Raw genomic sequence first — 12,013 nt, 5'->3', positions numbered from 1 at the left:
TAGGCTTTAAAACACACGATTGACCAAGCTTTTGGTCCTTTAGGAGCTTGGAGTCAAATCTTGATTGATAATGTTGTGAAGTGAAAACGTTAAAGCTACGTTAAAGGTGCAGCATAAATGCAAGTTGTTGTTTAGGTGTTTACATCAAGAGTTCAAAAAGATGCATCCAATTTGAGTGATTTTGAACTTTTATATACTTGAACGGACTGATGCAAAATCATACCTTGGGCTTCCGGTGGCCCCACCATCAACATGCCCGCATGTTTCAAAGGGTTTCAGATTTATTTTTAAAACTTTCAGAAATCCATAGTCATCCAAGTCATTTCACGCTGACATGTATTCTGCCTTCCTGGTCTGGTAATGGCTGTAACAGTGGTGCAGCACAGAGGGGCCTCTTCTTAAAAATAAAATCCCTGACTTAAGCCTCTAGCAGCCCCTCCCAATTGATCCCCTGCAATCTCCTGTTGCAGTGAGTATGCAGAAGGATGGCTGTATTTAAAAAGGAACAAAAACTTTGAAGCCCCAAACTCCTGACTGAAGCATGTTCTCTTCACTCACCAACACAGCAATCATCGAAAGACAATAGAAGGCTGATGGGGAAAGTAAAAAGGTAAACTCATTGAAACAACCAGAGAGCAGAAGAGAAAGAACCAAGATGCTGTAGATTCATAGAATGAAATAAAATTTCAAGAGGCGGCCTCAGTAGATTGGAAATGGCAACAAAAGGCCAGCTACTACAATGCAAAGTAGGAATTGTGCAACATAAAAGGGAAAAAAGAATTTAAACAAAACAATTCAACAAAGTACAACCAAGGGAATAAATTAAAGGAAGAGACCATTATTTATGCAATGATCTGGTCAATAGCCAAATCAGGGGATGCCGACTGCAGCAAAGCTTCGCACAAGATCATTCTCCCATGGAATTCAAAGTTGCTGCTAGGCATTCCCAGTACCACACTGTACAAAATGCATCCAAGGAAAGACATTATAAATAAAACACTACTCTGTGCCCATCTCTACCCCACCTACCTGCACTTTGGACTAGGAGGAGCCCTAATGCAGAGAGCATGAGGAAACCATCCCGACATTCAACAGCATCAATATATTCAATACAAAAGGAGTGGAAGCCAAGTAGTTCCAAAATTGGTTTAACATTCATATTGAATCATAGAACAGCCAACATAATAATCCCCAAAACAGCTGACCACTCATCCCATACCCATCTCTATATGTAACCTGCCAGTAAAGCTGGGGGGGGCAGTCAACTTTGCCAATGAGGAAACCCTTAATATTGTGCCATGAAGCACTCCCACTGACACTTCATTATCCAGAAGTGAAAAATACTAAGCCCAAGTACTTGCTCCCAACAATCCCACTGGCTGTCCCTGCTCCTCAAATGACAATGAGGCCATAATGATAACTAGATGATCACCTGCACGCCCCCTACTGACTGCCTGTTTGATGACAACATTTCCTTTTTCAAAGGAGTTCTGGGGATAGGTCTGAGAAAATCAAGTTATGATGGCCGCAGTAACGGGCTTTCCCTTGCTCGAGACATTAGTTTTCTGAAAATTGTGAATATACATCTCAAAAGGCTGCGTTGCAATGGTTGAGTTTGTACGAGGACATCAGCACTACTCTGCTGGGCAATCTTTAATACTTAATACTTGATAAATTTGTCTGCTGCATGGTACATTATTAGACTGTGCTGATCACAATCTCAGTTCCATTTACTTCATATTCCTCAACACCCTTGGCTACTGAAAAACGATCACACAAACAAAATACTGTGGGGATTGATGTTCCTACCAAGCTGCCTGGATGCAGCCTAAAGGCCACAGCACATGTCTGCATCTGTGCAAAAAACTTTTAAAAAAGACTGCACATAAAAACTAAATTTTAAAAAGGGTACACTGCAAATAATGAAATCAGAAATAAAAATAGCAAATGTTGACAATACTCAGTAGACCAGACTCCATATGTGTAGAGAGAAAGTTCATGTTTCAGGTCATTTCCCTTTCATCACTGAACTGAAACATTAACTCTGTCTCTCGCCAAAAATCTAACTTTGTTTCACATGACTCAGAATCTACAACCTTTTGAGGGAGATAGGTGCAGATTTCAATAATAGTTTGAATGAAAAGTATTTTCTGTTTACACTCCTAACTGGTCGTATTCTTACTTTAAAATTATGCCCCTTATTCAGAAACCCCCTTGCGAGAAGTAATTTCTCCATTTACCCTATAAATTCCTATCTTTTTCAAGACCATGATTATGTCAGCCATGGCTCCATGGTGAGCAGTCCCACCTTTGAGTCAGAGGCTCAAGTCCCACTCCAAAGACTGGATCACATAATCTAGGCCGACACTTCAGTGCAGTGCTGAGGGAATACAGCCTTTCAAAAGCGATACTAAACTAAGGATGTGTTTGCCCTCTTGCACAGACAAAGGATTCTTGGCACTCGAAGAGTAGAGGAATATTCCCTGCTGCCCTGGCCAACATTTAGCCCTGAACCAACATTACTTTAAAACAATTTACCTGATCATTATGTCATTGCAGTTGTGGGACCTCATGGGAAGGCAAGGCTAGCATTTATTGCCCTCAAGATGGTGATCTATCTTCTTGATAGATAAGATAGGTGCTGTTAGGGAAGGGGTTCAAAGATTCTGACCCAGTGACATGAGGGAGGGGCTATATAGTTCCAAGTCAGGAAGTGTAACTTGGAAAGGAACCTGCAGGTGGTGGTCTTCCCATTTGTTTGCTGCCCTTGTCCTTCCAGGTGGTACAGTTGACGATTTGGAAGATGACAATTGAAAGCAGTCTTGGCTGGTTGTTGCAGTGCATCTTCTAGATGGCACATGCTGTTGCCACTGTGTGCCAGTGGTGGAAGGAGTGAACATTTGCATTGGTGGATGGGGGTGCTGATCAAATTGACTGCTTTGTTCTGCATGCTGCTAAACATGGAGTTTTGTTGGACTTTACTCATCCAGGAAAGTACACTCTGACTTGGTGCCTTGGAGATGGTGCTCGTGCTTTGGGGAATCAGGTGGTAAGTTGGCTTGCTGCAAAATTCCCAGTTTGTAATACTTATATGGTTGGTCCAGTTAAGTTTCTGGTGAAAGACAGAGCAGGGTCAAGAGGCAGAGTGGCTTACTCCTGCTCCTAATTCGAATATTTGCACACCTGGCATTTGGATGAGCACTTGAAATATCATAACATTCAAGGATATGGGACAAATACAGGAAAATGGGATTAGCGTGTCTGAGTGGTAGTTATTGGTGCCGACTTGATGGGCCGAAGGGCCTTTTCTGCACTATATGCCTCTATGACACCTTGTCCAGCAGTGGCTACACTTAATATTTATTAAGCAGTGAAGTGTTTTCAGATATCCTAAGGTTGTGAAAGATAGTGTATAAATGCAAGTTCTTTCTTTATTTTTTTTAAAATTACCCCTCAACCATCTAAATTCAGGTGAATACCAAACCAAGTTTTTATGAAACCTCTCCTGAATTTAAAACTTTTAAGCCTGGTTTCAACCTCCAAGGCCAATACATCTTCCTTGATGTTCAGTGCCCAAAACTAAACTCATTACAGTAGAGGTCTGGTCAAGCCGCTGTAAAAATGAAGCGCTCCTTCCTCACTTTTGCGATACAATACCCTTGAGCTAAGGGTCAACATTCCATTAGCCGTTATTGGGTTTTCTACCTGTGCACAAGCTTTTAGTGATGTGTACATGGGCACCCAAATCCCCTTGTTTCTTCGGTGCTCCAAGGCTCATACAATGAAAATATTCTAATTTGTCTTTCTTCGATCTAAAGTGGATGACCTCCTATTTCTCCACATTGAACTGCATTTCCTTCATACTACAGTGGGAAAGTACCATAACAGTCTCTCAGCGGTCACATCACCACATTTGCCTCCACTAAAAAACATAAAGAGCTGCAGACCCAGAGAGACCTGGAACAAAAGGTGAAGGATTTAGGAACTGAACACAAAAGGCATTGAATGGAGAGCAATGAAAGGCGCAGATGCAGGACTGAAAGGACTAAATAGCCTCCTATTAATGGATACTGAAAAGCTCCTCTGGTATATCAAAGCCAACTACTACAAATAGATTGACAAGCTGAGGAAACCCGTCACATACACCCCTCAGCACTAACTGCATCAATAGAGTAAGTTAATGGTGACCTCATCTGAGACCCTAATGCGATAAACACAATTTGTGAACTATTGCATCTCACCCGACCCCTTGAATTTTCTGTACATCACGAGAAACTCCACAATATCTGTCCAACCATCCTCCAAATTCCTGCTTTGAAGCAGTGAGGCTCAGTCAATAGAAAACACCCAACCTTGGAAAATTACGCGGTCCAATGGCTATCCTTCCAAGTTCCATCCTCTCCCAGAGCTCACTTCACGTCTGCACCCCCTTTTAGGAAATTCTTGTACTATTTTTAGAGACAGCCGCTTCCTGGGTAGGCACAATTACATTCATCATAAAGGCAAGTCTGAAGTGCAAATTATGTAGACCTATATCACTCCACAATTTTACCCTTCAGATTAGATATAGTCATCTGTGGGCTGTTTCACACAAAATGGTAGGCTTATTGATTTCCTGAAGAGAAAACATGGAGATAGCTGTTCCATGTGCTGGACCAGATCATAGCACCAACACATCTCTCCTTGTTCTCTTCTTGGATGTCAAGTAGCACTTCCTTTTTGCAACACCTGAGAGAGTAGGCTTTGGTGATACATTCAGGTGGTGAATAATGATCCTACATTCAAACCCCCTCCTGTTTGCTGTGGCCATAGAAGTCAAAGTGACAGATATCCACAAAGAATTGAGAGCTTTACAGATAGCGTGAAGAAAAGTCAGGCACAACAGAAAAACAGACGCAGCAATGATAACAATTATCTGACAGGGCCCCAGAAAGATAGACAAACAGTGGATTGGGCAGAAAGTGGGACAGGGTAACAGAAAAAAAATTATAAAGAGGTAGAGAAAATGTTACAAAGATATGAGCAATGCCACAGAAGATCAACCTCCATTTAACAATATGGGTTTTCTACAGATAATGTCCTGTTCAGAACACCAGCTGTTATCTGCATTTACAACAATCATATTTATTTTATATGAAAAAAAATCCCATTAGGTAGGTCACTACCCTGTCCCAGAGTAATAAAGCTGCATCATTGTATGTGCTCACACATGCTATTGTGATCACATAAGCCTGCAAGGTTTTTAACTCTAGTAGCAGATTTATGCACATCTGGCATGAACTCCGTTTGATCAAATTAATGAGCTTAAAATAATTTGTTCAGCTCCATTAGGCTAAATAAAGTTTGACTTACGTTCACACTGAATAACATCCAAGTTGAACTGTTGAATGGCTCCCATGCTTATCTGCTTCACCTCAGCATCCAGAAGCATCTGCATCAGCGATGTGGATAGGTGCTTGCAGGCTGACATGCATGCTGTTTGGGCTACTTTTCCCTGGAAAAAGTAAAGCATTGAGCCAATCAGTTTAAGAACAAGTGCAGTTACACAAATTCATATTAAAAATCTGCTTAATCCTTTGAGGACAAAACATCTTCAATTTACAAACTATCCCAATTTGATCTAGATTATTTAAGACTGATTACACGGCATCTGAAAGAGCATCAAATTGCATTCCAAACAAATGTGTAGTATAATTTGCATTTACATTTCATTATTGGGGTAAATTGTTGTTTTCGTCCTCAAAGGTTTAAACCCTATACAGTTTAGGATATATAAAAAAACACTTAGAAATGGTGGTGTGATTTTTCTCCCTCTATTGACTGAATACATAATCAGAAAACAAAAATCACAAAAGTGGTTTATGGTCTGACTGTTAATGCTAATGATGATTATATAAATGCACATTATTTCTGTATGTACAAGAAAATGCATGGGAGGCTGAAATGGTATGCATGAACTACAGGAAGTTCTTCCAGCAACTGTACTGTGCCTTTCTCAAGCACTGAGAAATCACTTAACAGTTTTTGTGAAGACAACATACAAAGAACAGCAGTTTGATCTGTTCACAAGTTTAGTATATTAAATGAGCACGGTCAGTTTTAGAAAACGCTCCACTGTACAAGTACAATATGGCTTCTACTACCTTCAGATGATAGAATTAATTCTGTACCAAAATTGTACCAAACAAACAGCTTTGATTGTTTGTGTGAGTCTTCCCCTCTCATTCAATCTTTTCTGTTTCAATGACTGTTGCTGGAATGTGCCTTTGTGCTGGTTGTAAGAATTTAGCAACTGGAACAAAAAAAACTGTATTCTTTGGTGAGGAAGCCAAGTTTCTATTTTGGTTCAGTACCAATCTAAGCCTATGCTTAATTTTTTACCTTAATACATACCAATTACATAATCTATATGCAAAATGCATGATTGGGGATTACAATCATGCAATACATTGTCATACCACGACAGTGTCATCAGTTCATGGGAGATGGAGAGATAAGGCTGGACGTAATTCAGATAAAGCAGGGCTCTTAAGATTTCAGTAGCTCCAGCTGCAGTTAAATCTAACCAGCCCCAATGAAAAACAGATTTTCCTACTGCGTTGTTCATCCATTCTGTTAATCCAGCAGTGTATAATCACTTATACAATGCCATATATGAAATAATGCTATAAGTAGAAAATGCTGAGAAGCAGTTCAAATCATCATATTACCTTGACAATGAGTTTGTGCTGGTGGATATACAAAGTTTGCTACTTTCATGACGTTAGAATTTGTTTTAAAAGTGACATGAAACGATTTAAATTTCACATCAGCCTTGTATTTGTATCTATAAATTCCTCCAGCCCTCTCGTGCATGCAATATGCCTTTGTTTCATGAAAAGTACTTATGAGTAGATATGATCAATGTATTTTTAATAAACCCCTGGATGTTGCCACCCTGGAACATGCAGCATTTTACAATCCAAAACACTCACACAAGTACTTCCTCCAGCTGAAATGTAGGTGACCATTGATGCTAAGTTGTCAAAGCAACGATCTATGAAATTATGCATTAACCATCATTGCAAATTTCAGAACTAATTAAGTAGACAAGGCATTTCTTACAGCTGCCAAACCATGCGTGTTAAAATTTCACAGCAAATCAAATAGGTTGAATGCATACAATACACGGGTGATATAATTAACAGCACATTTCATATCACTTCAAACAAGTGTTTTACTACATACAATTTCCTCTTGAAATTATTTTTCCCAGCATCATGATTATTTAGAATACACAGAAAATTAGCAGCGAGTCCAAATGGTGAAATACATAATTCCATTTAGCAGTGAGGGGAAGTCCCTATCCACAATTTGCATGCTATTTTCCCTCATACTTTTGGTGCTAAACCACAGAACATTTGTCCATTAAATATTAAGCAAGCTACCAATTTCCCAGTGCATAAATCTATTGTTTAAGGCAATATACCAGAACATTAAAAGGGTGCTTTCAATGGAGACAGTCAGGTTTACCGAGTTAAAAAACCTTTAGTACTTAGAGATAATGAACTCAATTTCTAACTTTGCCCGCATTCTTTAGCTGGTCCTAAGCTAAGCTTTGTTAAGTTATAGGCACACAATTGAGTCCAAAGTCTTTGATGAATATGCTTTTAATTTTCACAATCCTGACTGCTTTTCTACATTCTTTCAACTTATTGCGTTCTTCAATAATTAACTTTAGAATTCCATTCTACAAAACATGCTATTCACGTTTGCCAATTTTTAAAACAAACAACAAACCTATATTTTCTGATCAGTATTATTTTAGCACAAGTGTTAACCTGTTTAGCAATCGAAAAACTTTGCCCAGAGCACCAAGCAATACAAAAATTACAACAGAATCCAAATCCAAGTGAAAGCAAAGCTTGATGTCATCATTAATCTTTAGTAACAAACACCACTACATTGCAACTTGTGTTATAAAGTTAGATTATTATACAAAATAGACCCTTGTGATGATTGTACATCCCTCAAGGCTTTGGCCAGTTCATTCAAGGAAACATAGCACCCACTTAGCAGTTAGGAACATTTGCCAAAAAGTCAAAAGTTTGAGTGTTAAAGCCACAGTATGAACTTAGCACATAATGACACTTCATTACTGAGGGAAAACCCCCAGTGTACTATTCGAACAAGGCTTTTTTCCCCTTGTGTCCTAGCCTCCTCTTTTTAAAAAGAAAATACAAATTTCACAAAAAAAGATAATCTGGTCATTCATCTTGTTTACTGGTTACAAAACATTTTTCTGTGCAAACGGTCTGCCTTGTATGTCCACAAAACAATAGTGACCAGATTTCAAAAGTAATTTGATTGTGAAGTGTTTTAGGATATGATAAAGTACTATATAAATGTCAGCTTTTCCTTTTTAAATACATCATAGCAATGCAACTCCTGGAACATTGTGCACATATGAAGCGCATGCATATATCTGTTCCCTCTTTAGGTCTATGGTCTCTTTTACTGTCCGTGGAATACAGCACCTTTGACAATGCAGCTTCCTTTTTGTTAAATTCATAACCATCCAAGATTACATAATATCCTTAGTTATAGGATAGATTACTTGCATTAAAAGTCAAATAAGGTCAGGAGGGTTGCAAGCACTGTGCACAAATTAATTGACTGTGCAAAATATTGCAAGATCAGCTCATTTAATTCTTTATGACAGGCTCAACATCCAGTGCCGTCATCTTCATAATATCACATTAGTGATTCTATCAAAAGGCGCATTAAAAATTTTTGGTGCCCCTCTCTTTTTTAAATTCACTCACATGATGCAAACATCAGAGGCAAAGCCATCATTTATTACCCATACCTACTGTTAGGACTTGTCCCAGTTAGTTGGGGTTCCCCAGACATTATTGATCCTTGATTTCACTGTCCATACCCCCCCAAGTGCCACAAATCCGGGTGAGGAGGGATGACTGGCTCTGCCTTTATTCAACCCACCCTCTGCTGGTAGCAACAAAGGTTTAATCAAACAAGGTTCCCTTTCTCTTGGATATCTTTCCCAGACCCAATAGTTATGCTTAAAAGGGGAGCAAATTCAAAGAAGCCAATTTAACAAGGCTTTCTTAAGATAGAGTTAAGTTTATTAACTACTAAAAAGGTCAGGAGAAATGATAAAACACATGCATCTACACAGTCATACGGACTAGAGATAAGAACGGAGTCCAATAATAAGTAATATATAGTTATACAGAACATTCCTCGAGTTGCTAGGAATAGACAATGACATGTTGCGGCCATTACAATTGTCTTCAGTACAGTTGCCTTCTGATGGCAAACAGTTGATTCTTTGGTTCAGGTATCCTCTAGTTAGGTAGTTTGGTAGAGATTTCAGTTCTTTTCCAGCTGCAATCCTTTTGCTGACTTATCCACTTTCACAGAATGAGAGGGGGTTTTATATTTTCCTGCAAAGGCTGGCTGTGTTTGCAGCGGCCTCGCCTCGGTTATTGTATTTTCTTCGGTGTGGAAACCGTTCAGCCATTTTTCACCCAGCACACACAGATCAACAGACAGACGGACAGAACAACAAGCAAGCTGTTAACCCCCAGGTGTGTGCATTTCAAGAGGACCGGAATGTACTGGCCTGTCTAGGCCATTATACCCAGGATCTTGGAAATGAAAGGACCAGGTCTCTTTGTCCTTACCAGAGCTAGTAATCAGTCTTCGGATGGTTTTACATGTATCTCGTCTGGAAGTACAGAGAGGGGTTCCATTGTTCCTTCGAGAAACCCTCTGCAACCATTCCTGTTGGTGGCTAGTTGCACATTCTCAGCCATCTTTGGTGTCTATGTCCATTAAAAAAATAATACAACTCAAGTCTTTTTTTAAGTCCAATATTTCCCTGTATAATTCCAGGGATTTTCTTCATTGCTATAACACTATTTTCCCTTGAGAAGGCTGTAGTGAATCATCTTGAACTGCAGCAGCTGTGTGGTGAAGCACACCCAGTGCTTTTAGGGAGGGAGTTCTAGAATTTTGACCCAACAATGATGAAGGAATGATGATATTTTCCAAGTCAGGATAGTATTCAACTTGTTCCCATGTGCCTTTTGCCCTCTTATTTCTTGGCAATAGAGATTTCAGATTTGGGAGATGTTGAAGTAGTCTTGGCAAGTTGCTGCAGTGCACCTTGCAGCTACCATATGCTGATGGTGGGTGGGGTGCCAACTGAGCAATCTGCTTTACTCTGGATAGTGTCTTGAATGTTGCAGGAGCGGTGCTCATCCAGACTAGTGGCGAATATACCAACACACTGATGACTTGTACTTTGTTGATAAGCTTTGGAGAGTCAGGAGGTGAGTTACTCACTGCAAAATACCCAGATTCTGACATGCTCTTGTAGCCACACTATTTATGTGGCTGGTCCACTTCAGCTTCTGGTCAGTGGTGAATACCAGGATGGAAGGGGATTCAACTACTTTGACGCCATCAAATGTCAAGGGGGGATCTTGAGATTGTCTCCCTCATGGGAGATGGCCACTGACTGGCATTTGCCTGGTGCAAATATTACTGGCCACTTTGTCATTTCAATTTTACTAGGGCTACTTGATGCCATACTTATCCAAATACAGCCTTGGTGTCAAGGGCAATCACTCTTCCCTCTTCTCTGGAATTGTTTTGTCCATCCTTGGCCCAAAGTTGTTGTGGTATGGAGCCAAGTGGTCCTGGCAAAACCCAAACTTGTGTTGGTGAACAATTTATGATGAGTACATGCTGCTTGACAACACTGTAAATAACCACTTCCATTGTGTTGCTGATGATTGGAGGGTATAGTGAAGAATTACTTAGGACAGACTATGAAGCGACGATCTACTGAAATAATTTGAATTGTTATTCAATTCAATAGATATTCAATTGTTCCAGACACTACAGGAAGGCTTGCTATTTTGCATAATATTTGGCAGCTTGAAATATACTACATACTGATCAACTACATAGGTAAAACAGTGCACGAGGCATATGAGTAAGTTTAAGGTTCCATGTCCCATCCCCAATGATGTAGACTCGACATGTTTGAAGAGCTGCAAGCAAACTGCATTTTAGCAACAATTATTGGACCCTACATTTAAATCAGTCAGGTGTTTAAAAGTTTGAACTGGGTGAAAGGTGCTTTCACATTCCATATATAATTCTCAGACAGCTCAAAGAGAAACTCAGCTACATTTTTCCATGAATTCCCCTTTGAGTAAGGAGATCGGTAACATGCTGGTATTGCCAGTAGCATTTCTAATTAACACTACGAGGCAGATTTCACAGCACCAACAAAATGTAACTGCACTCATTTTATTTCCATTATGTTGCCGCTGTCATTAGTAGCGACACTTCAATATAAAACTAGCTAACTCTCCCAAAATTAACTGTTAACTATTGTAAAAATGACAACTGAACAACAGAGGTGGAAATAAAATCCAAAAGATTTCTGTACTTTCCCTAAATTCTACACCGCTTTATTGCAAAGAGAGCAAATATGCCTCAGGATGAACAATTCTATTTCACAACATTTATATATTAATATTTAAAATAAAAACTTAAAAAAATTATATTTACCATTTCAATTAGAAGAGCTGATCCTGATCAAACATTATTTATCTTTACATGCACACATGACCAAGCAGAACTATTGTACTCCAAAACCAAATTTCAAATTTATTAATTTGTGGCCAACATTTATTGCCCATCCCTAGTTGCCTGAGGACAGTTGAGAGTGAACCATATTGTTGTGAGTCGAGAATCACATTCAGGCCAGACCAGGCAAGGAAGGCAGATTCCCTTCCCTAAAAGACATTAGTGAACCAGATGGGTTTTTCCAACAAATCTACTGATGACCATGAAACCATTGTCGATTATTAATTCCAGATATTTTTATTGAATTCAAATTCCACCATCTGCCGTGGCGTGATTTGGACCCGAGTCCCCAGAACATTAGCGGAGTTTCTGGATTAATAGTCTAGCAATAATACCACTAGGCCAT

At 39.4% G+C, this 12,013-nt stretch overlaps 1 protein-coding gene across 6 annotated transcripts in view; it reads right to left on the bottom strand.

The window, feature by feature from the left end:
• Positions 1 to 12,013, bottom strand: part of exoc6 (exocyst complex component 6) — a 174,967-nt gene that overhangs the window by 46,195 nt on the left and 116,759 nt on the right. For all 6 annotated transcript variants that reach the window (XR_013498981.1, XR_013498982.1, XM_078223527.1 and 3 more), the window contains one exon: positions 5,353 to 5,494. Coding sequence is in view for 4 of the 6 variants with exons in the window: in XM_078223527.1 (XP_078079653.1) it covers positions 5,353 to 5,494 (142 nt within the window). In the remaining 2 variants the exon portion in view is untranslated. The remainder of the gene's footprint in view (positions 1 to 5,352; positions 5,495 to 12,013) is intronic.

The sequence above is a fragment of the Mustelus asterias genome, chromosome 11 (genome assembly GCF_964213995.1).
Source record: "Mustelus asterias chromosome 11, sMusAst1.hap1.1, whole genome shotgun sequence".
Lineage (NCBI taxonomy): Eukaryota > Metazoa > Chordata > Chondrichthyes > Carcharhiniformes > Triakidae > Mustelus > Mustelus asterias.
This window is presented reverse-complemented; position numbering and strand designations above follow the sequence as displayed.